The sequence below is a fragment of the Eulemur rufifrons genome, chromosome 3 (assembly GCF_041146395.1).
Source record: "Eulemur rufifrons isolate Redbay chromosome 3, OSU_ERuf_1, whole genome shotgun sequence".
In the NCBI taxonomy this organism is placed as follows: domain Eukaryota; kingdom Metazoa; phylum Chordata; class Mammalia; order Primates; family Lemuridae; genus Eulemur; species Eulemur rufifrons.
In genome coordinates this window covers 24,335,598-24,362,961 of record NC_090985.1, presented here as the reverse complement: position 1 = coordinate 24,362,961, position 27,364 = coordinate 24,335,598, and the positions used below count along the sequence as shown (strand labels likewise).

At 56.9% G+C, this 27,364-nt stretch overlaps 1 protein-coding gene across 12 annotated transcripts in view; it reads left to right on the top strand.

Annotated features, from left to right (window-relative positions):
• Positions 1-27,359, top strand: part of MROH1 (maestro heat like repeat family member 1) — a 64,533-nt gene extending 37,174 nt beyond the window's left edge. For 6 of the 12 annotated variants that reach the window (XM_069466753.1, XM_069466757.1, XM_069466755.1 and 3 more), the window contains 29 exons: positions 4,428-4,535; positions 4,833-4,977; positions 5,115-5,155; positions 5,486-5,627; positions 5,974-6,026; positions 6,560-6,667; positions 7,020-7,139; positions 7,569-7,691; positions 8,670-8,816; positions 8,920-8,946; positions 9,802-9,924; positions 10,125-10,204; positions 10,382-10,496; positions 10,607-10,702; positions 11,309-11,413; positions 11,783-11,918; positions 12,044-12,156; positions 13,438-13,590; positions 17,034-17,185; positions 20,441-20,606; positions 21,079-21,275; positions 24,210-24,347; positions 24,631-24,745; positions 25,237-25,383; positions 25,519-25,707; positions 26,025-26,180; positions 26,248-26,382; positions 26,460-26,698; positions 27,063-27,359. In XM_069466753.1, the coding sequence (XP_069322854.1) occupies positions 4,428-4,535; positions 4,833-4,977; positions 5,115-5,155; positions 5,486-5,627; positions 5,974-6,026; positions 6,560-6,667; positions 7,020-7,139; positions 7,569-7,691; positions 8,670-8,816; positions 8,920-8,946; positions 9,802-9,924; positions 10,125-10,204; positions 10,382-10,496; positions 10,607-10,702; positions 11,309-11,413; positions 11,783-11,918; positions 12,044-12,156; positions 13,438-13,590; positions 17,034-17,185; positions 20,441-20,606; positions 21,079-21,275; positions 24,210-24,347; positions 24,631-24,745; positions 25,237-25,383; positions 25,519-25,707; positions 26,025-26,180; positions 26,248-26,382; positions 26,460-26,698; positions 27,063-27,156 (3,663 nt within the window). In that variant the 3' untranslated portion in view covers positions 27,157-27,359. The other 6 variants (XM_069466759.1, XM_069466761.1, XM_069466760.1 and 3 more) reach the window with 6 other exon arrangements.
• Positions 27,360-27,364: the final 5 nt, after the last annotated feature.

Below are 27,364 nucleotides of genomic sequence, written 5' to 3'. Positions count from 1 at the left end.
AGGCAAGTCACAGAAAGACAGATACAGTGTGATCCCACTTAGGTGAAGCACTTGAAGTGGTGAGATTCAGGGAGACAGAAAACAGCATGGTGGTTTCCAGGGCTGGAGGAGGAGGGATGGGGAGTTTGTGTTTAATGGGGACAGAGTTTCTGTTTGGGAACATGGAAAAGTTCTGGAGATGGACGGTGGTGGTGGTTGCACAACACTATGAACACCCTAAGTGCCACTAGACTGTACATTTAAAAATGGTTAAAATGGTAAGTTATATGTTATTTTTATTTTGTCACAATTAAAAAATCAAAAAAGCCAAGTTCCTTTTAAAAACCAAGACTATACTGTAACTTTCCCCTGCACATCATCTTGTCCTTCCATGTGAGGGCCAGTGCCACCTGTCCTGATCACTTGTAGCTTTGTGGTAAACTTTGAAATTGGGAAGCGTGAGTCCTCCAACTTTGTTCTTTTCAAGATTGTTTTGGCCGTTCTGAGTCCGTTGAACTCCCATCTGAATTTATTTTAGGATCAGTTTGTCATTTTCTGCGAAGGAGTAAACTGGAATTGTAATAGGGATTACATTAAATCTGTGTATCTATTTGAGGAGTGTTTTCCATCTTAACAGCATTAAGTCTTTGGATCTATGAACGTGAGATGTATTTCTGTTTATTCAGGTCTTTAATTTCTTTTAACACTCTTTTGTAGTTTTCAGAATATAAGTTTTGTACTTCTTTTGTTAAATTTATTCTTAACTATTTTAATCTTTTTGATGCTATTGTAAGTGGAATTATTTTCTTAATTTCATTTTTAGTATGTTCACTGCTACTGTGTAGAAATACAATTGTTCTTTCATATTGATCTTGTAGACTGCAACCTTGTTGAACTTGCTTATTAGTTATAATAGTTTTTTAGTAGATTCCTTAAGACTTTCTATAAAGATCAAGTCATCTGCAAACAGTTTTATTTTTTTCCAAGCTGGATGCCCTTTATTTAGTTTTCTTGGCTACTTGCCCTGGCAAGAACCTCTAGTACAGTGTTGAATGAAAGTGGTGAGAGCAGACACCCTCACCTGGTCCTTTCTGGGTGTGACAGCGGCCAGTCTTTACTATTAAGTAGGATGCTTGCTGCAGGCCCTTCATTAGGTTGAGGACATTCCCTTCTGTCCCCACTTTGTTAAATATTTTTGTCATGAAGGGGTACTAAATTTTTATCACATGCTTTTTTCTGTCTGTTAAGATGAACACATGGTTTTTGTTCTTTATTCTAGCAATAATGGTGCATTTCGTGAGATGATTTTCAGATGTTAAACCAACCTTGCATTCCTGGGATAAATCCCACTTGGCCATGGTGTATAATTATTTTTATATATCGTTGAATTCAGTTTGCTAGTATTTTGTTGAGGATTTTCACATCTACATTTACAAGAGATATTAGTCTGTAATTCTCTTTTTTGTGTGTGTAGTTTTCTTGTTATGTCTTTGTTGTTTACATGTTTTGTATACACACATGTGCAAGCATGTACATTTTTTAACTCATCTGAGAAAATATTAGAGACTTTATGTCCCTTTATCCCTAAATACTAAATACCTTGGTGTTTATTTCCTAACAATAAGGACATTGTTCTGCCTGACCATAGTACAGTTGCCAAAATCAGGAAATTTAACATTGAGGCCATAATATTACCTGATACATAATCCGTATTGACATTTTGTTATTTGTCCCAATTCTGTCTCTTACAGCTATTCTCAGGCACAGTTTCCAACACAGAGTCAGGCATTATGTGTAGTTGTTATGTCTTGTTAGCCTCCTCTCTTTGTGTTTGTTGACTAGACATTATCTAAGAGTTCAGACCAATTATTTTGCTAGATGTTTCTCAGGTGGGCCTTGTGTTTCCTCACAATTTGATTCAGGTGATGCAGTTTTGACAGGAATCTCCTGGAAGCATGTGTGTCCTCTTTAGTGTGTTACATCACAGAGTAGATTGTCACAACATGGGTCTTGTTAGCTCTGATCACTTGTTTCGGTGAGGTTTCTGAGCTTACAGTTGCTGTCCCTCTTAAAATTAATAGTTTGTAGGGAGATTGGGACTAAGTAAATATCTGCCTCCTGATTAAACTTAATCAGCACCAATTGGTTTTAGTATCAGTTGATGGCTTTCTAACTCCATTAATATTTCTACACTTAGTTTTTTAGTCTCCTGTTGTGACAAAGAGCTTTTCCTAGTCTTACATTCACGGAGACTTGTGGCAGCTGGTTGATGGGATGATCTAGACAACATCTCTGTTGGTTCTGGTGCTAAGGCTGCCCCGGGCTTGGCCAGTGGCGCTGCCACAAGCTGGCTCCTATATTCCTGGGATGTGGCCCTTTGTTCTCAGAGCCTGTCCCCACTTCCTGGCACATGAAGATGTTCCTGGCTCACCGTGCACTGTCCTTGCCTCAAGCTCTGTGGACTCTGCTTGAGTGTGTTCTTTTTACCTTTTAGTTCTGGAAAAGTTCTCTTCTTTATTTAACTATTTCTTGCTATCAGTTTTTCTCTCTCTCTAATTCTGGTCTGTCTGTTATCTAAATGCTAGCACTGTTGCCTTTCCTATCTTTGAGCTTTTCCTTCTTTCATTCTTTTTATTTTTTTATTTATTTATTTATTTATTTTTGTTGTTGAGACAGAGTCTCACTTTGTTGCCCAGGCTAGAGTGAGTGCCGTGGCGTCAGCTTAGCTCACAGCAACCTCAGACTCCTCGGCTTAAGCAATCCTACTGCCTCAGCCTCCCGAGTAGCTGGGACTACAGGCATGCCCACCATGCCCGGCTAATTTTTTCTATATAGATTTTTAGTTGTCCATATAATGTCTTTCTATTTTTAGTAGAGACGGGGTCTCGCTCAGGCTGGTCTCGAACTCCTGACCTCGAGCGATCCACCCGCCTCGGCCTCCCAGAGTGCTAGGATTACAGGCGTGAGCCACCGCGCCCGGCCCTTTCATTCTTTTTAAATTTCATCTTCCTTGAAGTCTTCTTCAGTCTGTTCTTCCAAGTTAGTAATTTCTTCCTTGGTGGTATCTATTACATTATTATAATAACTTCCTGATTTCAATTCTTTATTTCAACTGTTACAAGTTTTCAGGATTTTTTTCCTTATACTTGGTTCATATTGTTAATATTTTCCCTTTTCTAGGATATTTTAGGCTATGTCTTTGGCCTGTGTGCCCTAATATTTGTGTGTCTGGTGATTTTGGGTGTGTTCTCAATGTTCATTATCAGCTAGTTTGCAGTTTCTGTTTGGTTTGTTAACCCAAATGATTCTTTTATGATATTTGCAAATCTCCCAATGGACAGATTTTCATGCCTATTATGGATTTGTAATTTTATTGCCTTGTTACATTGAATCTGGCCAGGTTGATTTCTGCTTTTAACGGTTTGTTAAGATATTCTTTTTGGCTTAACAGTCAGGCTTTCAAAGTTGTTCGTGTGTGTTTGGTATAAAGTTCTATCTATATTTTTAGAGCATGCCTTAAAAATTGTTGTTCAAGGCCTAAATATCACTATTTTTTTCTACTTGACCTTTGGTTACTATTAAAAGTCTTCTGCAATGGTTGCAGTTTTGCCAGTTTCTCCTTGTCGTTCAGTGTTTGCTTTGTTTCAAAGCCTGAGTGCAGGGCTCGCAAAGTATATAGGAGGCAGAAGTTCTCCCCTTGCACAGCAGCCTCCCAGGGAGCCAGGCTTTGGAGCCGCCTCACCAGAGAGGACAGCAGGTATCTCACCTGCTCGGGTTGCTGAGATTGTGGTCAAGGCTTGGTGTAGAAAACAAGATTTCTCCCAAGATTATCATTTCCACAAAGGCTGTCCCAATTCTCCTGTGGCAGTATTGCAAAGCAGGGACAAAGTTGTTTTTTCTTTCTTTCTTTTTTGAGACAAGAGTCTTGCTCTGTCACCTAGGCTACAGTGCAGTGGCATCATTGTAGCTCCCTGCAACCTCAAACTCCTGGGCTAAAGAGATCCTCTTGCCTTAGCCTCCTGAGTAGCTGGGACTATAGGCGTGAGCCACCACACCTGGCTAATTTTTCTATTTTTAGTAGAGGCAGGGTCTGGCTCTTGCTTAAGCTGGTCTCAAACTCCTGACCTCAAATGATTCTCCTGCTTTGGGCTCCCAGAGTGCTGGGATTACAGGTGCTATTGTGCCCGACCTAATTGTTATGGAATCAGTAGCTTACAGGAAATGCTCAAGGTTTTGTTTATTTTGCAGATGAGACTGTTTCTTGGGTGATTTAGGTCAGAGTGCATTTCCTGTCTGTGGCAGGTGACGCTCCCCCAGGTTGAGGCTGGAGGGATCTGTCCTGCTCCCACACAGCTGTGTCTTCACAGGCCCGAGCCACAGCTGCCTAACCTTGGTGCATGGACATGATGCCCCACCCATGCCCTGCCTTCTGCCCCTTCCCCCTCCAGCCTGAGAATCCAGGCCCCGACAGCAAGAACCTCTCAGCTGATGGTGTGCGGGCCATGAGCATCCGCACGCTTTACCTGGTCAGCACTGCCGTGGACAGGATGAGCGACGTGAGTGCAGGGCGGCTCTGGCCTCCCCTCCGGCCGCACCCCTGTGTTCCCATTTGGAGGTTTTCCTGCCCCTGTTTTGTGACTAACTTTGCCTGTCCCAACCCCGGGTCCTGGGTGATGGCTGAACCGTGCAGGGTAGCGGCCAGGCAGTGTTCAGAGACCGCCTCAGCTGCAGCAGGGCAAGCAAAGGGTCTGGCCCGACTCTCTGAGCTCAGGCAAGGCCTGCGGCCCTCATAGCTGTTGTGCAGAGCCTGATGTGTCCGGGCCCTGCCAGCACTGAGCCGCCTCTGCCCCCAGGTCCTCTGGCCGTACCTGCTGGAGTTCCTCACCCCTGTGCGCTTCACCGGGGCCCTGACTCCACTCTGCAGGAGCCTCGTGCATCTGGCACAGAAGAGGCAGGAGGTGGGGGCCGACACATTCCTCATCCAGTATGATGCCCATGGTGCGTGCCAGCCCCGACCCCGTCCCTGCTTGCGACCACAGCCTCAGCTTTGGCCCCCTGTCCCCCTGAGAGCTGCAGGCTGGGCTCGGGCAGCCAGGCTGGCTTCCGAGCAACTGTTCCTCGTCTCTTGTCTCCAGTGAACCTTCCGTCTCCCTATGCTGTAACCACAAGACTCCTGGTGAGCACCGTACTATGCAGCTCCCCCAAGCGGGAAACACCTCCTTAGAGGGCGGCTAGACCCTGGGGTCTTTCAGAGGATGTTAGGAATGGGCGTTTCTTTCTGAGACCCCGTTCCCGTGCATGTGGCAGCCCACTGCCCAGAGCCTTGTGCTGTCACAGACTCCCAGGAAGGGTGCTGCCTTTTCAGCGAGGAGCCACCAGGCAGATGCTAACGGCAGGGCTGCCCTCCATCACCGTAGCCTGAGCTTCGGGAAGAGCCAAGTGCAGGGTGTGGTCCTCGGCCAGGAGCCACCTGCCAGACCTCACTCCCACCTCTGCCTCCCTTCAGGTTGTGTCTTCCAACCCCTACCTGGGGGATGGGCGTGGGGCAGCCTCGCTGCGTCTCCTGAACATTCTGCATCGTAGCATTCACCCTTTGCTGGGTCGGCGGTGGGAGACAACCATCCCCCTGCTGCTGGGGTACCTAGACGGTGAGGCCCTATGGGGTTTGCTTGAGGAGGGCAGCGCTCGGTGCAGGGGAGGAGCTGGCCAGTGGGGACCAGGGTTTTGTAAGTTGGAAGGAACAGTCACCACTGTCGTCCAGGACAGCCTGGGGCTTGAAAGGCCTCCCTTCTGTCCCTGAGAGCAGGTGGGAAGTGGGCGCAGCCAGGTTGGGTTGGCTGCTGCTGTGCCTTCCCTCCAAGCTCCAGAAGATGGGTGGGGCCTGGGCCGGGGATGGGGGGACGGGGGGCATGTTGGGCTCTGAAGCCCCTACTCACATGCGATGGGGTGGGCCTGCCTGGCAGGATGAAACCCACTGGGTGACTGTCATTTCAGAATATACTGAGGAAACCTTGCCACAGAAGGAGTGGGAGGAAAAGCTATTGATGGTGAGAGCAGGGAGGAGGCTGAGGGTGTGGCCTGTCCCGGGCATGGAAACAGCTTCTGGGCTGGTGGGGAGGGCTGGGGTGGCAGGAGCTGGGGCTATGCCCGCCCACTGAGAATTATACTACCTGCCTTGACCTCGACCTCGACCTCGACCTCGACCTCCACCTCGTGGTGTGGCTGGAGGAACAACAGAGGTGCGGGCGGCTGTCTCTGGGGCAAGGACCTCTGCCGGCTGCAGACTGCTGGGACAAGACACCCACCCTCTAACAGCCAAGGCCAAATCCCAGGGGCTTCAAACTGCCCGCGCTATGGGCCTTTTCTTGCATCCCTTGCCTGGCCCCGAGCTGTTCACGTCCCAGGCTTCCTGCTTAGGTGACCATGCAGGGCTTGCCCTGCTGCCACTGCCCTTGCTGGGAGGTCACCTGCAGACCACCTGGAACCACAGCAGGGGCCACCCTGAGATCCTCAGGTGGTGACACGCCAGACCTCAGGCCCATCCCCAGCCAGCCCCTGCAGGACCTCTCCTTGCCCGCAGTTCCTGCAGGACACCCTGGCAACTGTCTCTGACAACACGTGGACCTGCCAGCTGAGCCTGGAGATGTGCAAGCAGCTGCCCTGCTACAACGGGACGCCCCAGGAGAAGGTGCGCAGCTGCTCAGCCTGGCCCTGAGGCTCCAGGTCCCTGTGCCTTCAGTCTGTGTCACTTGCTGTCTGGGCCTGTCTCCTGGTGGCCCTGGCAGAGCCAGGAAAAGGCCTGTGGCCTCCTCTTGGTGGCTGAGGGCTGGAAGGTGCAGGAGCCCACTGTTCCTGCCTCTTGCCCCCAGATGCTGCCTGGGCTCTGCCAGTCTGTCCTCACAGCGCCAGCGCTATGGCTCCCAACGGCCCCTCCCACGTCTGGGCGGCAGGGTGGGCACTCCAGGAGCGGCACCATGGCAGTGCTGGGCACCCCTCTACTTAGGAGTCAGGCACAACCTTGTTCTCTGGCTTCATTTCAGCACTTCCTGTACAAATGCATAGGAACCACCCTGGGTGCTGCTTCAAGTAAGGAAGTGGTGAGGAAACATCTTCAAGAGCTGCTGGAAACAGCCAGATACCAGGAGGAGGCAGACCGTGAGGTGGCCGTCACTTTCCCTGCGGAAGCCCCTGGATGCCCAAGGGCTGACGGACAGCCCCCTGTTCTCTCAGGCAGCCAGCCAGCACGTGCGCGAGTGTGTGCGTGTGGGTTGTGCATATATGCACATATGTGGTGTGTGCATGTGTAAATGTGTGCATACCACCTGCACTGTGTACAGTGTGCACGCATGTGTGTGTGGTGCATTGTCTTCACCTGCAGTGTGCACATGTGTACATGGTGCACTGTCTGCATCTGCACACGTGTACAGCATGTGTGTGCATGGTGCAGCGCCTGCATATGTGTATGTGCATATGTACACAAGCGTGTGTGCCGTGCGTGTGTGCACGTGCGCTCTTCTCTTTACATGACTCTAAGGCAGGGGGCAGGGTCCTCCCTGTGCAGGTGTGAGTACACCTGTGTGTCTCCCCAGGGCCTGGCCTGTTGCTTTGGGATCTGTGCCAGCTCCCACCTCGAGGACACCCTGGCCCAGCTGGAGGACTTTGTAAGGTCGGATGTGTTTAGAAAATCCATTGGCATTTTCAGCATTTTTAAGGTATGGAGGTCAGGCTGATGGCCAGGGTGGAGGTCTGGGGTAGGAGGACTGTCTCTGTGGTTTTGTTTCTCAGCCATTGCCCTATATTTTAAGGTCCTGGGGAGTGGCGAGGGTGGTGGGGACAGGATAGGGCTCTTGCCCCTTTGAGGGCAGCTTTGTCTCTTCACAATTTGGGCTCACGGGTTGCCTTTCATGCTTGGGGTGGGGCAGGAAGCTGACATTAAGCTGTTTTTGCTTCCTACATTCCCTTGCATGGGCAGGGCCTGCGTGTGTGTGTGTGTGTGTGTGTGTGTCCGTCCATCCCACTCATCCCCTCCTCTGGTAGAGGGGGCATAAGGCCTCCCAGAAGTGAATGCAGCTGGTGACAAGGGGCATGCATCTCTCTGCCAGTCGTGAGGGAGGAGAGGGTGGCCAGGGTGAGAGTCTGGAAGTGCCTCCCTATGGGGAGCTGGGCTGTCTTCATAGACCTCTGCCCTCTGGTGGCCAATGGAGGCTGCACTTCTGCTGAAGCCACTGGTTGAGCTGCCAGAGCCAAGGCCTGACCTAAGGAAGGGGTGGACCCCTGCTGTGGCCCCGCCTAATTATAGACTCTCAGGGCTGGACCTGGCTTGTGGGGCCTCCCAGCCCTTTCTCCATGCACAGGTGGGACAGGCCCCAGGGACAGAGGAGCTGCCCTGTAGCTCAGGCGAGGACAGGGCCTCTACTCTGGGGCTCCCTCGCCCTCCCTTCTCACCCCACCATGTAGTCCTTTTCCCTCTGCCACTCCCCAGTGGGCCCATGCCTGGCCCCCTGGCCCCTCCTGCTGTCCCTGACAAAGGAGCTCTTCCGCTCAGGTGTTGCTGTCTGCCAGCTGGGTCATGCCTCTGATGACCAGCTCTGGCCCTTCTTCAAGGAGGAGGACTTCAGCGAGTTTGAGTCCAAGGCTTCCTGTCAGGGGTGCAGTCTGTTGTATAATCGGTGATTCCTCTGGCCCCTCAGGACAGAAGTGAGAACGAGGTAGAAAAAGTGAAGAGTGCGCTGATCCTGTGTTATGGGCACGTGGCAGCACAGGCCCCCCGCGAGCTGATGCTGGCCAGGGTGGAGTCGGACATCCTCCGGAACATGTTCCAGTACTTCAGCACCAAGGTGGGTGCTGTGCAGGCCTGTCTGCATAGTGGGGCCTGGCAGGGAGGGGTCCTGCCGACACCAGACTCTCACGACTTAATTCATTTCACTTTTTATTGTTCAGGTTCTGGGAGTAAAGGTAGAAAGCAAGGTACGGTGTTTGGGAGTTAAGTGTGAGCTCTGCCTTTCCTCTCTCAGCTCTCTGGGCTGGCTCGAGCTTCAGGGGCAAAGCCAGAGGGGAGCTCGCTCGGGCTTCCTGCTCCCAGCCCGTGGCAGAGCATTTAGAGTATCATATCCTCGCCTACCTCCACTTCTCTTTGAAGCAGCCCCTCCTCTAGAGGCTGGAACAGGGACCCAGGGCTCCTGCCCCAGCCTGGGCCCTGAGAGGTGGGTGGGCAAAAAGGGAGGCTTCTGCCGCCTCTGAGGAGCCAGGGTCTGGGCTACAGCCTCCTGACCCCAGGACAGACGACTCTCCTCTGGCTCTGCTCCTTGATTCTCAGGGGTCACAGCTTTCCAGATCTCCCACCTAGGAGGGGGGCCAACCAGAACCAGTGGCAATGGCAGGGAGGCTCACTGCCCCCCGAAGCCCCCCACCTCTCTAACTTGTTTCCCTTCTGTCATCTCTGGCGCTAACCTGACAAGACCCTTGCTGGGGACAGTCGGCACCCTGTGAAGGGCAGAGTGTAGACTTCTTCTCAGAGTTTCTTCTCTCCTCAGCCGTTAGCGTGGCAGAGGCCAGCCTCATGTGTCCTCAGGACACCTCCCCTCACCCTTCTCTGAGCCCACACGGAGGGACGGCCCGCTCAGCTGAGGGCTCCTCTGCTCTCCTCCGTGACCCTGGGCACCCTCCTCTTGTCCCACATGGACTTTGACATGTGGGAGGACTGGCTGGAGAGCTCCTCTGAGAACAGAGCAGCAGTCTGGCTGTGGCAGAAGGAGGGGGGCGTGTGCTGGGCTCGGTCCCGGGCGGGTGTTGATGGCCTCCTGCAGCTGGGTGTCCCTCCAGGACCCAGCCCTGAAGCTGTGCCTCGTCCAGAGCACGTGCATGGTCAGCCGCGCCATCTGCAGCAGTGCGCAGGCCAGCTCCTTCCACTTCTCCAGGAAAGCAGAGCTGGTGGCACAGATGATGGTGAGCACTGACCGCGTGGCTGGTCCCAGGCAGATTCCTGGGAGACAGATGGTGGCATCGCAGGTGCTGATGGCAGTGGAGGTGGGGTCTGGGGTGAGAACTCGGTGAGGGGCCAGGTGAGGGCAGACGGAGCTTGGGAGGCTGACGGGGAGGAAAGCTGGCGCCTCCTCCCAGGCTGAGCCACTGGCTGCCTCCCCCAGGAGTTCATCAGGGCAGAGCCCCCAGACTCCTTAAGGACACCTGTTCGGAAGAAAGCCATGCTCACCTGCACTTACCTGGTGTATCCTTCCAGCCTCGGTGTCTGTGTGTGGGCCTGTGTATGCACACATGTGCTGTGAGGGGTTGCAGCCTTGGGCCCAGAGCGAGCCAAACATGCTGGCGGCTGTGCTGTCCACACAGGACACACAGGCTGAACCTGCCACAGGATTGATGTCTGGGCCCTTAACTTGCTGCTCAGCTCCCTGGAGCCAGCACTGGGGGAGCAGGCCCGGGCAGACATGATCCAAGGCTGCCTGCACAGCGTCATGGCCCTGCCTCCTGAGTCCCAGGGTGAGGACGGCAGCTGCCAGGAGGTATTGCTACGTGTCCCTCAGTGTGTGCCTGCATCCGTGGGGGGCAGCGGGAAGGCCACTGTGGGCGGTGGGGTCACTGGTGGGGCCCGGTGGCCTGGCTCTCCTTCCAGGCCCTGTATCTGGATACGGTACACGCCCTTGAGGATTTGCTGACGAGCCTCCTGCAGCGGGACATGACCCCCCCGGGCCTGCAGGTCATGGTCGAGGTGTGCAGGGTGGGGGCTGGATGAGGGTTGCTCTACTTAGTTCTCTGGGTCCTCTCTCCCCACAGGGGCACCCCCAATGGCTCGGTGCTCTCTGCAGTTGGGGGGGAGTTTGTGAGTGGGTGGCAGCACCCCCTCCTGCCTGGGCAGGATGCAGATGGGAGAGGCCCAGACCGAGATTCGCCTCTGGAGCCCGTGTGGTCCCAAGATTGGGGCATCCCACAGGTCCCCTGTGAGCTCCTGGCTGTCTGGGGGCTGTCATGGTGGCAGGACGGTAAGGCCGCGGCTGCGCTGCAGCTTCTCCACACTAACCACTGCTGTGGCTGGGGCAGCACTGACCCCTCATTCCAGGGACGTGCCCTTCTGGGTCGGGGCAGGCTCCTCCCTATGCCCACCACCGCGCCGGCTCTGGGTCTGCTTGGTGGGCTGTGTCTGTGAGCCATGTGGGGAGGACAGGGTGGCAGGGCCAGGGCTGCAGTGGGCCCTGAGGTGGGAGCCACGTGGGCCCGGCCTGGCCCCTGCAGCCCAGGAGGGGTGGCTTGGCACATAAGCCTTGCTCTCCTGGGTTGCCCTTGAGTACACACCTGTGTGAAGTCCCCTCTTCCCCAGCACCTGAGCCCATGGATCAAGTCCCCGAGGGGCCACGAGCGGGTGCGGGCCCTGGGCCTGAGCAGCTGTCTGCTGCGGTACTTCCTAGAGCACCTGCACGTCAGTGTGAGTGCCCAGGCTGCCAGCCTGCCCGGCTGCCAGCCTGCCCTGCTCCCAGCCCAGCCCTGTTTCTGGGTCCCTTGGCCTGTGGCCCTCAAGTCCCAGAGCACCCTACAGGCTTCCTGGCCTTCCTCTGGCTGCGCATGCCCCCTCCTCCACAGTTGTCCCTGCTTTCTGCACACACCTGCTCGCCCAGTATCTGCCCAGGTGGACCAGGTGGGGCAGAGCTGAGCTGGGCAGAGCCCACACTGGGTCAGGGAAGGGGCTCAGCAGGGGGCTGTGCTGGCCATGGGGAGGGCCCGGGGCTGCATGGACGCAGGCTGCCCTCCTGGCCACACTCCAGCACCACACAGCCCCTCTGGCCATCCCCCTCAGGCCCTGGTGCCCTTCCACAACCTGGGCCTCCTTGTCGGCCTCTTCTCCCCACGGTGCGCGGACCTGTGGCCTGCCGCCCGCCAGGAGGCCGTGGGCTGCGTCTACTCCCTGCTCTACCTCCAGCTGGGCTATGAGGGTGAGCCCCTGCTGAGGGTGTGGGTGGGGTTGGGCCGAGGTGGCAAAGGTGCAGAGGGATGAGGCTCGGAGCCCTGCTGTGGGATCGCCCAGGAAAGCCTCAGCCAGAGTCTCCTCTCCTCTCAGGCTTCTCCCGAGACTACCGTGATGACACAGCCGAGCGGCTCCTCACCCTCAAGGATGGCCTCATGCGCCCGGACCCGGCCGTCCTCTTCCACACCTGCCACAGCATAGCCCAGGTACATGCAGAACACCTGTGGCAGGAAGGCGGGGCCCACTCCGTGGGGGGCCGAGAGGCTTCAAGGCAGCACCTGGCCTCTCCTGGGCTCTGTAGGTGCCACCCAGAGTTGGTGGGTGTGGGGCACAGGGCAGGTTTCATTCAGAGAGTTAGTTGTCTGATGCCACCTCTGACCAGTGCTGCCCCCACCACCCACGGAGGGAATGGGGTGCCACCAGGCCCAGCTGCCTGTGCCCCAAGCCTGTTTGCCACAGATGCAGGTTTCTGGGGCTTTCCTTTTGCTTGTGCTGAGGGCTGCCCTGAGCTCACACCTACTCAAGAGCCACCTGGGGCTGGAGAATGGTCCGTAGGGCACGGTGGGCTCTAGCCATCTTGCCAAGGAGCTGGGGTGGGCCCTGCCTTTGGCTGGTTGAGGTGCCTTGTCCACTGCATTCTGGAGAAAGGCACTGTGTCCTCTCCTGCCAGACTCCTTGGGCCTGTGTCCAGCGTGCCTGCCAGCCCTGTGGTGCTGGTGTCCATGCTGAGAGGCCCAGCAGGGCTCCAGGGGGTCGAGAGAGCTGCCCCTTCCTCAGTGTGGAGCTGGGGCTTGGCTGCTCTTTGATGTGGTGCCTAGAAATGGCCTTCCAGGAGCCAGAGCCTTTGTCTCCTGCAGAGGAGAGGGGAGGGCAGGGTCCCATGGCCCTTTCTGGGCTAGGGACTCTGGGCTAGGAAGCAAAGACCCTGCCCTGGGCCAATTAAGGTGGAGCAGAGGCTTCCTGGTCTCGTGTCAGAATTCTTGGATGTTCAGCCATTTTTTATGCTTTCATGTCTTCTTGGTACATTGTTTTGTGTTTTTCATTATCCTTCACGCTGCTTTATTGGCTGTAACTTGTGGCCAGTCTCTTCGTGCTTAAGGGAGGAGAGAGCTTCTGTCCACTGCTCCTTGGAGGCTGCAGTGTCTAGGCCTGCTGAGATGGGCCAGGCTGCTTCGCTGCCCTGGAGAGCTCCAGGGTGACCACACTGCTGGGGAGAGCCCCTAGGAGGGAGCTGTGATCCCAGGGACCCCTACAGGAGCCCACCCAGGCTCCTGTCTGCCCTGGCAGGCTCCAGTGAATGACTCCTCCACCCCCACAGGGCCCATGACTGTACTGTGAGCTCATGGAAGGCGCAGGGTGCAGGGTGGGGAGGGCTGGGGCCAGCTGTGAGAAGGGCTGGAGCCCCTGTGATTTGATGCCTGGAAATAGTGGCATTTGGGGGTACTGGCCCCACCCTCTTTGATTTTATGGCACCACCATTCGCCTAGGTTATTGCCAAGCGCCTCCCGGCAGACCAGCTCATCAGCCTCTTGCTGACCATGTTTGAGGGCCTGGGGGACCCCGACAAGAACTGCTCCCAGGCTGCCTCGGTCATGGTCAACTGCCTGCTGCAGGAGCGGGGCAGCGCACTGCTGGAGAAGGTGAGGGCAGGCGGGATCTGTAGACATGTTCTCCACTCTATAGGCTGCCTTTTCACTCTTGTTGATTTGTTTTTTGATGCACAAAAGTTTTTAAGTTTGACATAGTCGCATTTGTCTATATTCTCCTTCCTTCCTTCTTTCGTTCTTTTTTTTTTTTTTTTTCCTGAGGCAGGGTCTCACTCTGTTGCCCAGGCTAGAGTGCAGTGGTGCGATCATAGCTCACTGCAGCCTTGAACTCCTGGGCTCAAGTGATCCTCCTACCTCAGCCTCCCAAGTAGCTGGGACCACAGGCAACACCACTGCACCTGACCTATTTTTCTTCGTTACCTATGCTTTTGGTGTCATATCCAAGAAATCACTGCCAGATCCACTGTCACGAAGCTTTTGCCCCATGTTTTCTTCTAGAAGTTTTATGGTTTATAGTCCCCCATTCTGATGAAGCTGGGGCCCATCTGTGGGCCTGGCACACTGAGTTGGGTACTGGGTTCTGAGGGTGCTGCTGTCTGCACAGCGGAGCTGCCGAGCTGTTTCCTTCCCAGCTCAGGTTCCCAAACACAACACTCCACAGCCAGGCCAGGGAGTGGGGCTGTGGATGCCCAGGCTGAGCCGGCAGCAAGCCTACGACACAGCACACCTGTAACTTGGTGCACCAGTGTCATGTACCCACTGGAGCTGTGGTGAGCCCCCATTTTCTTCCCTGCCGGGGGACCTCTTTAAAACAGCCTGATGCTGTTGGACTTTGAGTTTCTCTAACATCGAATCAGAAAATGTGGCCCTGGCAGGCAGCATGTGACCTCCCCCAACACAAGATGATCGTGCATCACAGCACAGAGGGCAAGACGGGAACAACAGTGGGTCCCTGACGTCAGGTGTGTCAGCTGGGGGAGAAAGACCCTCCGTAGGTTGAAGAGGATGTGCAGGGGAGGCCCAGGAAACAACAGGGGAGAAGGGGCTCCATTTGAAACCAGCAGGCAGAAGCAGAAAATGGGGCCACCACTGTGAAGATAGTCTGGAAGCTCCTCAGAAAGTTCAGTTCCACGTGACCCAGTGCTTCCACTCCGGGCATATACCTAACAGAACTGAAAACGTGTTCACACACAACCTGGTACACAAACATTCATGGCATAATTTGTATTATCCAGAAAGGAAGAACAGCCCAAATGTCGTCAGTTTGTGAATGAATAAAGAAAACACGGTCCATCTGTACAGTGGGGTATGGCCGTGGAAAGGAGCACTGACCCCGGCTACAACGCACATGAGCCTTGAGAACATCAGGCCCAGTGACAGAAGCCAGACACAGAAAGCTAGCACAGTGTGATTCCATTTATGTGAAACATCCAGAATAGGTAAATCCACAGAGACAGAAAGAAGGGTAGAGGTTACCAGGAGCTGGGGTTGGCGGTGGGGGGAGGTGTGCAGTGACCGCTGGTGGAGACAGAGTTTCTTTTGGGGGATATGGAAATGTGCTAAAATTGACTGATGGTTGCACAGGAACCATGTGCACTTACAGCGGGGGAACTGTGTGACGTCTGAATTCCGTCTCAGCCAAGCCACGGTGAGCACACGGCCCAGACCCAGCGTGACAAAGGGAAAGGCCCCCACAGGGGTCACTGTGCTTGGCACCGCAGGCAGCTGGACTGCAGCCTCTCCTCCTGGGACCAGCGCATGGGCCTGCTGCGAACTGGGCTATGCGAGCCGAGAAGTTAGTGTGGACCAGCCCCACCCCCAGGGCCCTCCAAACCCAGGCACCCAGATGCTGTTTGAAACTTTGTGAAAAGTGTAGATTCGAGTGCTCATGTGCACCGGTAGGTTCTAGTTGTTGAAAAAGTAAATATGCAGAAGAAAACATTAGAGAAGATAAATAAACCCACTGAAATAAATGGAAAGATAAACCTCTGATAAGACAAGTCATGGGAAAAGAGCCAACATCCATAAAAGCAAAATACAAAGGAAAAGAGGAAAAATAACATGCACACAGAAGATGTGAAAAATAATGAAGCATATCCATGAGCAGCTGTGTTTCAAAACACTTGAAAATCTGTGAAGTCGACAAGTTTCTGTAAAAAATAAAATGCCAACATTGATGCAAGGGAGATGGGAGAGTCCAGTGGAGCCATAACTGCCAAGGTGGTTGAAGTGGTTGCTCCTGCATCACCGAGTCATTGCCCCCAGCTGAGCCCTGGGGCCCACACATTGTGCAGGATGGAGAGGCTACGTCAGCAGGGAACGGGTGGGACAGGCCAGCAGGGGCTCAAGAATGTCACAGCACCACCAGCACTGGCCACCTGCCTTGAAGCCTTTCTGCACAAGTGACCGCCCTGAGGGGCTGAGGAACACCACCTGTGCAGAAGTCTTTGCTTGACCTCCTTGAGGTCAAAACTTCCTGGAAGTCAGGGATGCAGAGGACCATTTCATGTGCAGCAGGCAGCTTCCCCAAATCTGGACGGCCATCTTGTCAGGGACATGGCCAGGCTGGGGTGAGGAGGGCAGGTGGGGCGTGCAGATAAAGGCCAAGGCACACAGGCCATCCAATCTCTGGATCTCTTATGCGTGTGACCTCAGCGAGCTGGGGTGGCTCCCTGCACACAGGGCCTCCCGAGGAAATCAACCTCTGTGTTGGCAGCTCCTCACGGTTGGCAGAGGCGAGGAGGGAGGTGTCGTGCAACCTCCACCAGGTGGCCTCCCACACACCTTTCCAGCTGTGACCCCGTGGCCCCCAGCTGCTTCTTTCGTCTATTTTCACCCCAGACCCTGGTGGCTTCAGTTGTGAGGAGACTCCCAGGCCAGCCACCCCTCTGGTGGGGCCCCCATGACTAGGCCCTGCCCTGAGGGCCTCACGTACCGCACTAGACCAGCTGGAGGCTGGTCAGGGGCTGTAGAGCCCGCAGCTGGGCTTGGGGTGGGCCTGGGGGTCCCAGGGCCAGGGTCCTCCTGCCCACCTTCCTCTACGTTCCAGTCACCTGTTTTCCAGAGCAGTGGGATACTCGCAAACTCACACCACCCACCTGGAGGTCCCATCCTCCCTCTATGAGGCCAACCTCGGCCTCTGTTCTAGGCCCCCAGCCTGACCCTCATGGAGTCCCTGCCTCCAGTGGGCAGAGGTGGGGTCTCCTGGGCTGGACCGAGCAGGTGTGCTGTGGGGGCACAAGTGACCATTGGTTCTGTGGGCCCCAACTCAGCCCAGCAGTCCCTGCCTCTGCTGCTCTGCACCAGCCGCCCCCCACCCCCAGTGGCACTCATCACTTCCTGTGAAGTCTAGGGCTCGCTCTGACTCCTGGGTCTCTGGGCTGCTCCGCCCCTGGGAGCCGGCCCTGCCTTTCCCCCCAGGCCGGCAGCTGGAGCTCTGGGTACCTTCCACATAGCCCACCTCTGTGGCTCGGGCAGTTGTGCGCCCATGCCCGGCCCCAGTTGTGGCCTAACCGCCGTGTCCTGTCTATCCGCAGGTGCCTGAGATCGTGAGCGTGCTGCGCTCCAAGCTGCAGGAGACCCAGGAGCACGTCCTGCCAGCCACCCAGCACAGTGTGTATCTCCTGGCATCCCAGCACTGTGCAGCCGTGGTGTCTAGCCTCCTGGGCAGCCCCCTGCCCTTTGACAGGTACCCAGCCCAGACCCTGGGGTCCCTCCTGCCTAGATTAGTGCTCCCTCCCCGGCCCACACCTGCCTCTGCACCCAGCTTTCTGCTGAGGCCCATGGAGACAGGTCCCAGCCTCATAGGCACTTCAGGGTCCTTGCTGAGACCCTCCCTGTGCCCCCAGCCGGGCTTGGCTCTCCACAGCCCTCCACCGGGGTGGAGGGGGGGTTCACTGTCTCTGTCCTCCTCTGTGGCCCTGAAGCTGCCTGGCTGATTTCTCATCAGCCCCAGGTTTCCATGGGCACTGGAGGCTCTTCCTTGATGTGTCTGTTCTGGTTTTCCCGAGGCTTGTCCCCTACAGGGCGTCCACCGTGACCTGTGAGCAGATCCCTAGGGCTATGCCCACTCTGAGCCCTGTCTGGGTGCCCAGGGACCCCCATCTTCACCTATACCAGCACGTCCCCCCCCTCATCCTCACGTACATCGGCGCGTCTTTCCAGCTCCCAATAAATGGCAGTGTTGTCCCTGTCCTGCCTGTGCCCCACCTACCACCCCACTGGGGTCACCTTGCCCCTCGCTGAGGTCTGGAGCGTAGGCCTGCTCGTCTGGCCTTTCTTGCTTTCCCAGGCGTGCGGGGCTGCCTGGGACCTCCTGCAGGCCCCCATGCTGCGAGGCAGTGGGACCCTCTCCACTGGGCAGGTGCTGTGGCTGCTTGGAAGATGCAGTTTTTGTTGTGTCTGGTCCTTCACTCCTGTCAGCTTTCGTTTTATTCATGGATGGCTGTGCCATCAGGTGCATATAAGTTAAAACACCTGTTTCCTCCTGGGGATGCCCGTGGTCATCTGGGGCGCCGCTTTGCCTTGCCGGCCGCTGCACTTCAGCATTTGCTGCTGTGCTGTCCCCGACCTCTCTTTGTATTTTGGACGTGTTCCTTTTAAACAGTAAATTGCTGCGTTTTGTTACCAATATTGTGGGTTTAAATCCACTCTTATTTTTTGCCTTTTCTTGTCTCACCTACTCTGTGTTTTAAAATCTTCTTATCTTTTTTTTAGATTGACAGTCTCTCTCACCGTTTCATTTTTCCACTTGATTAGTTTGGAAGTGCTGTGTTTCTTTTCTCTGAGCATTTTCCGTAACAAGGACCCTTGGTTTATGTGGAGCTGCATCTGATGCTGGAGCCATCAATATTCCTCTGTCAGGCAGACAGTATTTAGGTAAATCTTGACCACTTTGCTCTTTGTTCAGTCTTTGTTTCATTTCCATGGTGGTGTGTCTGCGTGCACTCTCCACACGAGGCAGGGACGGGTCCTGCCCCCAGCAGACCCTGTGTGCCCCTCATCTGAAACCCCAGGAACGGTCTCCACTGCCACCTGCCCTCCGCGGAGATAGGTTCCACATGAGCGTAAGTGTTGTGCATGTGGGTCGAGTCGAGTCTTGGGGCTTCCTGGCTCAGCCCGTTCTTTCAAGCGCTGTGTGGAGCTGCGTGGGTCCTGCACGGTTCACTTATCCAGTTCCAGGTGATAGGGGTTTGGATGGTTTAGGGCTGTTTGGGACAATGCTGCTTTGATGGTTCCCATGTGTGTCATTTGCAGGGTAGAGTGTTCATCTCTTTTGTGTTATGTGCAGAATTGCTTAGGTCAAGGGTTGACAGACCACAGCCATGTGCTATGCCTGGCCTGCCCCTGTTTGTGTACACCCTAGGGGCTGACAGCAGGTTCTGCATTTATAAATGGTTGGAAAAAGACCAAAGAACATTTCATGACATGTGAAAATGATAGGAAATTCAAATTTCAGTGTCCTTAAGTGAAACCTTATTGAAACGGCCACACCCATTCCCTTCTGCGGCTGCTCACACTGTAGCTGCAGACTGTACTGGTTGCAGCAGAGGCCTCGTGCTCCACAAAGCCCCAACTGTTTACCAGTTGGCCCTTTCAGAATCTGTGGCTCTGCCCTGGGTTCAGGCAGGTTTGGCTGTCACATGTGACTGAACCGCCATCCAGGGTGGCCAAGCCTGTGGGGCCTCAGTGTCTTGGCACTGCCCCCACGTCTTCGCCAGCATGCGGTGTTTGCATCCCCACTGGTGTGCGCATTTGTCCACATTTACTGCCGAGTCCTTCGCTCCTCATCCTGGCATTTCAGCCTCCATCACTTTGCTTCTACCTAAAACACATTGTCCAGAATTTCCTTGGTGAGCGTGTTAGTGACAAACTCTCCACTTCTGTTTACTGGAAATGTCCATCTGGCCATCCTTCTTGAATATCATTCCTCAGAGTTTCTACCTCTAGTTTCACAGGCATTTTCTTCAATGCGTGTGAAATGACACATCACATGTTCTGGTTTCCACCGTAGCTCTTGAGAAGCTGGCACAAGTCTAACTGGTACTGTCTTCATGAACTTCTTCAGTGTTGGTTTGTGCTAACTGGAGGTGGGGGTTCCCTTTTATTTATTCTGCTAGGGAGCTACTAGCCCGCTTCAAGTCTGTAGGTTAGTATCTTTCATCAGTTCTGAAAAATTCTCAGCCTTTTCCTTTTCAAATATTATCTCTCTTGCTGGTGCTTCTGGGACACCCCTTGAATGAACAGTTAGACTTTTCATTCTGTCCGGCACATCTCTTACACTGCCTTGTGAATTTCCACTTTGTTCCTCTGTGCTGGGTTCTGAGTTAACTTCTTTGATTTATCCTCCAATTCACTGTTTCTCTCTTCTGCTGTATCCAGGCTGGCACCAAATATGTCCACTAGGTGCATTACTGTCTCATTTCTAAAAGGGCTATATTGATTCTCTTTTAACTTTGCTCTATCCTTAGAAGTTTCAGTTCCCAGGAGATATTCTAAAGCTCGTCATTTACTTCTGTAAACCCATGAGCATAGCTGCCTCCCAGTGTCCCCCGTTGGTGATGCGTGAGTGGTCTCACTTGTGCTGCCTGATTTCCTTGTGCACCGGGTTCTCTTCTCCTGTGTGTTGCTTCCTCTAGAGAAGCTTAGCGTTTGCTCTGGCAGCTCCCTGGGGACCCCCCACCTCTGCCTCAGGCCCCCGTGTTCGGGACCAGATTCTGTTCCCAGCTTCGTACACAGACCCCTGAGGTCAGGGAGGGTGAGTTCAGACCCAAGGTCAGGAGGCCGTTCCCCACCTGGATGCTCCGAGTCTGGTGGGCTTGTCCGAGCGTTGTGGGGCCAGGTCCACACTCCGAGGTGGGTGGGTGGGGATGCCCGGCCCAGGTGCTTGTGATGCCGTGGCCAGTGGTGGCCTTGTGGTGACCTTCCTCCTGCCCCGCTGCAGCCACACCTGCATGCTCTGGCGGGCCCTGGCCGTGGAGCCCAGCCTTGCCACCCAGGTCCTGGGGCTGCTTCTGGAGAAGATGGGCAGAGATGTCCCGTTCAAGGAGAGCCGGGCCTTCCTGCTAGGCAGCACCCCCAACCGTGTGGCCACGCTGCTGCCCCTTTCAGTGAGTGGGGGCCCCAGGGGACACCCTGACACATCATCCCTGCCCCCACCTGCCTGAGTGCCAGGGTGAGCCCCCCACAAAATGGCCTGGGTGCCACCCCATGGGCACCTGGCTGCTGCGCAGGGGCACGGGTGCTGGAGCACTGAGCCCTGGCTCATAAAGGCCACACAGGTGTTGGCCCCCAAGGGAGATCACTTCACGTTTTATCCTGTGGAAAAAAAATAAACCCAGCTTGGCAGTGTTTCAAGCAGTAAACCAGCTGTGAGAATTCCCCCCTCCTCCCTTCTGAACTGAGAACAGATGGTCTGAGACCTGTCCCATGAAGGCTGAACTGCCCCTCTGTCCCTGCCTGCTGCCCCAGGGGCCCAGGACCCCCAATGCACATAGGGTGCACATGAGAGGGGCTCAGGCTTGTTTGGCCCTGAGGTACAGGGCCTGGGGGAGGCACAGCCCCATGGTGGCTTCTCCCCAGGCCACCTGTGCGCTGCACGAGATTGTGTCCGCCCCGGCGTCAGGGCCTGCGGTGCTCGAGCTCTACCCACAGCTGTTTGTGGCGCTTCTGCTGCGTGTCAGCTGCACTGTGGGTGTCCAGCTGCCCCGGAACCTGCAGGCCAAGGAGAGGAAGGGCGCCAGCCTGGCCCAGGCCGCCAGGAACCTCGAGCCCTGCAGGTAACAGGGTCCACACCTCCACCCCAGTGCTGGTTTGTAAGTGTGCTGATGTGGCGTGCAGGGAGGTAGGGTGCCAGTCTACCAGCCCTGAGGGAGAGGACTTGAAGGGCCTGTGGCAGCTGCTGGGGGAGCCCAGGAGAGTTTGCTTGCAGGGGCTGGCACCTTGCCCGGTGCAGGGCTGGGCAGTCAGTGGCAACTGTCAAGGACATGCTGGGAGTGAAGGTCTGTGTCTTCTTGCCCTTGCCTGGCAGGCTGGTGAGGGACTGCTGTGGCTCTGTGTGGCGGTGCTGGTCACGGGTAGTGTCTCCTCTCAGGAGGAGGAGCTGTGGGCTCCTGAAGTGTGGGTTGGGTCAGCTGAGGAAGGACCAGCTTTGCCCCTGAAACTGTCCTGGCAGAGTGGCCTTGGTGTGTGCTTGTGGCCCAATGCAATAGTTGTTGCTGAGATGTTCCTGGTTTCCCTAGCCCTTCCCCTGCCACTCTCACTGAGGTTTGGGGTTTGCAGTCTTGTGGCCTCTGGGCTCTAGGGCAGGAGTCCCAGGGTGGGCAAGGTAGAGCTGCTTGCTGAGGGGTAAGGGTAGGAGCCGGGTCAGGTCTGCTGCCCTGAGCTTCAGTGGCACAGGTGCCTGGTCCCTGCCTGCCAAGCCTGGTTTCTGTGGCCATTCTGAGCTGGTGTAGGGGCCCCCAGCGTTCCACACAGCACCTGGGCCAGGTTGCTGGCAGAGGAAGCTGACACCCCAGACAAGACTGGCGGTGCCCCCAGCCCCATGAACCTCAATGACAGGAGCCCCAGGGACCACCATGTCCCACCCACACGGGTATCTAGGTTTGGGTCTGCACCTTGGCTGGGGACACACAGTAGGGTGGCCTCGTTTCACCGCACCACTGCCATCACCACAGGGTTGCTCAGACCAGCTCAGACTCTCCAGGCCCAGGGCCTGTGCAATCCTTGGAGACCAGGTGGACAGCGTGAACAGAGACAGAGTGGCCACCAGCTCCAGGCCTGGCCTGCTGGGGACCAGCTCTGTCTGGGACACCCCGGGGCTGGGGTGTTTGCAGAGCCTGGCTGACAGAGGTTACCAGCCAGCGAGGCAGACCCTGCTGATGCCATGCTCTTCAGCATTCTGGGCAGACGAGCAGGGGAGGCACCCTCATCTCAGTCATTACCGTGTTCCTGAGCCAAACACGCACTTCCCCTTAGACTTGTAGCCAGTGCACCATTTGCAGCCTGGAGCACAGCCTCTGGTCCAGATGGCGCCTTACAGGCTGTGAGGCCTAGAGCAGGGTGTGGTGCTAGCCGGCAGCTACACTCACCGGGCCCACCAGCACCCTCACCCCTCGCTCAGCCCAAGGCTGGCCCGGCTCTGCATGTGTCCAAGGCGTCCTCCCATGGGCTGCACTGTGGGTGCCTGCCCAGTGACTGCAGTGGCTGGTGTGGCCCTTCTGCCCCATCTCCAGGCCAGAAGCCCCTCAGCACCCAGGCCACCCGGCTCAAAGACCAGGTCCTCTGCTAGAACCACAGAACTCCTGGGACCTCAGAGCTGCCTTCTAGTGTTTTCTTCCTGGGGAGTGAGGGAGCTGCAGATGCTTTTTGGGGCTGCATCTGGTCCAGCCACTGACACCTGCCTCCCCAGCTGCTGGCACCCCTGGGCTCCTTAGCCCTGCCTGAGCCCTTCTCCCGAGGAGTTGGCCCCACCTGAAGTCTCACAGCCTCAGTCACTAGATCCCAAACAAGCTAGTGCCCAGCACAACTTCCTCTCCACATCCTGTCCCCACACAGTGTGCAGACCAGCAAGGCCTGTCCCAGCCTCAGTGGGGGCCCCTTGCTCTCTCCTGGGCCTTGGGCTTAGCATGTGCTCAGCCAGCCACCGCCCACACAGCCAGGCAGCACAGTTAAGGCTTCTCATGGGCCAAAGAGTCTGTGGGGGCCTGATGCCTGTCAGGAGGTGACCAGTGGGTGGGGTAGACACAGTCACCATGGCCACAGTTGCCACCTTACAGCAGGCTGGCACACAGTTCTATGGGTGTCCACTTTGGGCCAGAAGCACCTGGGGTCAGGGCCTGCCATGTGCAGCAGCTAGTGGGCAGGGAGGGTGGGGGTGGGGGTGTGGGGGTGGGGCTGAGGGACTGAGAACTGTGACAGATGGAGCTGCAAGGGGAGGGCCCTGCCTTGGTGTGAGGGTCTCCCCAGGGTGCCATGGCCTAGCACCCATGCAGGAATGGATGATGCTCTCCTTCCCCCTGGACTTTGCCTGCTGAGTCCTGCAGCCCCAGCACCCCTGCCTGGGCCGGGAAGGGCTTCTCTGAACAGCAGGTGGACACCAAATCCAGCTGGGCCCTGGGGAGGCTGCAGCATGAAACACTTCCTGCTAGCCCCTGGGCCTCCAGCCTCTGGCCTGCCTCCTGCAAGGGAGACCGCGGGAGTGAGGTGCTTGCTTGGCAGGGCTCTGGAGAGGCGGGAGGCAGCCGAGGTGTGGGTACTACGGCTCTCAGCAATGACATTCTTCACTCACCTGTCCACTGGCTTCATTCACCACCTGGGAGTGGGCCAGGGGTGTGGCCTGCCTACCTTCCTCAGGGCTCTGGGGCCTCCTGGGTGAAGGTTCAGGCCCATGGAGGGGGCAGGCAGGTTGGCTCCAGGCCTGCACATAGGCCAGGTGCTCAGGTGAGGCCGGCACACGTACTTGCCTTGGGTGTCCAGAAAGGAAGCCTGGTGCAGCCAGGAGGCTCCACCTGTGCCCATCTCTGAGGCTGGTGGTGGAGTGGCCACAGACAAGCCCTCACTGCCTCCAGGCCAACAGTTGGCCTTTTGCTTTGGGCCCCTGCAGGATGGCTCCGTGGGGACGGGCTCAACACCCCAGGGTCTTCCCCACGTGTGCACGTGCACATGGGAGTGCAGACCCAGGCCCCACCCCCAGCTAGCACATGATCCCACAGCTCTGCAGTGGACGCCCTGCGGGCCATGCTGCTCCGAGGTGGCAGTGAGGACGTGCTGCAGGACGTGGAGTTGGAGGGTGGCTGGGAGCTGCTCAGGACCTCGGCTGGGCATGAGGAGGGGACCACCCAGTTGGCCAGGTGAGCAAGCCCTGCCCGCAGTAGTGCTAGTGTTGTCTGGGCTCCCACTGCAGCTGGGTCCTGTTCAGAGGACCTCTGGGGTCACAGGATGCGATGGGGTCAGGCAGGGAACCCGTGGTGTATGGGAGGAGGCGGAGCTGCCTGAGCCTCTGGGACAGAGAGAAGCAGCCCAGGTGAGCTGTCTGGGCTCTGACCGTGCATGGTGGGCATCCAAGTGCCCCTAGGGTCCAGCGCCTGGGGGAGCAGCTCCAGCCCCCACAGCCTTGGTGCCCTCTTTCCCCAGAGCCATGGCCAAGTATGCAGGCCCCCGGCTGCCCCTGGTGACAAAGGCGCTCATTGGCACACAGAACAGCGCATATGAGATCCAGAGGGTCACCTCCACAGCCTTCCTGGCTGAGGTAGGGCTTTGGGAGGCTGGGTGTGAGGATGAACCCCCTGCCCTGGCTGGCAGCTGCCTCTGTGCCACCACTGCAGGGGCGGGCAGGGCAGGTGGTAGAGCATCTTCCCCAATAGGTGTGTACCAGCCTCCCCTGCCTGTGCTCAGTCCCTGCCTGGTGACTCCCTGTTCTCAGAGAGGGGAGGACCTGGGCTGTCTGCAGCCTGCACGGGGCCCTCAGTGGGGGTAGGCTCCTCAGCATCTGCTGCGTTGGCCCTCAAGACTAGCGATGCTGAGAGCTTGCATGGGGTCATGCAGCAGAGGGCTGGGGTGGGGCTGGGTGCAGAGCTGGCCCCAGCAGACAAGGGGATGTTGTTGAAGCTCCAGGGGGGAGGGGCTGGGTCCTGAACCCCAAGGCAAGGGAAGCCTTGTGCTGTTCTGGGCCTGAGCTGGGTGGGTGGGGTGAGCCTCTGAGGTTAGTGGGAGCCCTTGGTCATGTGCCTCTGCCTTCAGCTGCTCAGCAGCAACGTGGTCAACGACCTGATGCTTCTGGAGTCGCTACTGGACGGCCTGGCAGCGCGGCAGAAGGACTCGTGTGCCAGTGTGAGGCGGCTGATGCTCCGAGGCCTGGCCAATCTTGCCTCAGGCTCCCCTGACAAGGTGGGTCTGGCCACCAGCCCTTCTGGGACCCAGGCGGACGTGGTTGTGGGCTGTGGATGCCTGGGGAGGGGGTGAGTGAGCCTGTGGGGTGGGGGCTGGTGCCTTGGGAGCCCGGGCTGAATGTGGCCTCCCCAGGTGCGGGCCCATGGCCCCCAGCTCCTGACAGCCATGATCAGTGGGCTGGACGACGGGGATGACCCACACGGCCTCGTGGCCCTAGAAGCCATGGTGGGCCTCTCACAGCTGCTGCCCCTGGTGGAACCTTGGGACCTGCACTCGGTGCTGCTGCACGTTGCCATCCGTGTCCGGCCCTTCTTTGACAGTGTAGGCTGGGCTGGGGTCAGGGACACAAAAGCCCCAACACTCTGCACCCCTGGTGAGGGACTCCGGCCAGACCCCGTGCCAGCCTCAGGGCTGTCACAGCCCCCAGGCCGCCCCTGGCCAATTCCCTACTGCTGCCAGGCCCTCTCAGAGCAGACCCGAGTGCCAATGCCTGACAACCCCCACCCTGAGGAGTTTGTCTTGCCAGCCTTTCTGTCACCACTGCCAGGTCCCTGGCCCCTCCTGGCCCGAGTGTCACCATCTATGACATGAGGCAGGTGGAGTGGGTTACAGTCTGTAAGGTGATACCTGCCCCCTAGGAGAAAATGGAGGTCCGGACGGCGTCCATTCGCCTTTTTGGGCACCTGAACGAGGCCTGCCACGGAGACTGTGAAGACGTCTTCCTGGAGCAGGTCGTCAGCGGGCTGGCACCCCTGCTGCTGCACCTGCAGGACCCTCAGGCCCCTGTGGCCAGTGTGAGTAGCTGGTGGGGATGGGGGTGGGCAGCCTCCATGGGCTGGGCCTCAGCTCTGTGCCCTGCAGGCCTGCAGGTTTGCCCTGCGCATGTGTGGCCCCAACCTGGAGTGTGAGGAGCTGTCAGCCACCTTCCAGAAGCACCTGCAGGAAGGGCGGGGCCTGCACTTTGGCGAGTTCCTCAATACCACCTGCAAGCACCTGGTGAGGGCAGGGTGGGGGGGGCAGGGGACAGGGGGCAGGGGACCAGCAAGGGCTGGGCTGACCTAAGCTGCCCATAGATGCGGCACTTCCCAGACCTGCTGGGTCGCCTGGTCAGCACCAACCTGTTCTACTTCAAGAGCAGCTGGGAGGACATCCGTGCTGCCGCCCCCATGTTCACGGGTAAGCACTGTTCCCAACCCCAACCCCCCCATCCCACCCTCCTAACCCTCACCCTACCCCCATCCCACAGGGTTCCTGGTGCTGCACTCGGAGCTCAGACATCAGCCCCAGGTGGACCTGGAGCAGCTCCTTATGGGTGAGCCCCCTGTCCCCCCCCCCGCCAAGGGCCCCCAACTCGCTGGGGCCCTGCTGACCCTGTGGGCACCCGCAGGGACTAAGTGATTTTCCTGGATTTCTTTCCCTGTCACTGGTGACCTCATCGTCTCTAGTAATTCACGGAAACTTCTTAACTGTTCCAAAAGAGCTTAAAAAACACTAAAAAAGGAAAAACTATCTTTCCGTCGGCTCCTGAGCCCTCTCAGCAGAGGCCTGTCTGTTAGGAGAGGGTGGCCCACAAGCAGCTGGGGGTGTGCCGAGGTCATGGCCCCCCAGGCACAGTGTTGGGGGGCGGGCTCGGGAGCTCCCAGCGCCCCCCTGGCAGTCACACCCTCTGCCCCCAGCTCTCCAGCTGCTGCTGAAAGACCCAGCCCCTGTGGTGCGAGCAAAGGCTGCCGAGGCCCTGGGCCGCCTGGTGAAGTTCGCGTGAAGCTCTAGCCAGCGCGCCCCCCACAAGCAATCCCCCCCGGGTGGGCCTGCACCACCTGAACCTGCTCAGATGGGGCCTCCCGGGGACCCCCTGCCTAGAAGCAGGGTGGGACAGGCCTGGCACTGCCAGGGATCAAACCTGAGCCCTCAGTGAGAGAAGCGCTGCAGGCCAGGCACCCATGTGACCCCACCTATTTCCCAATAAAGCCACCCGCAC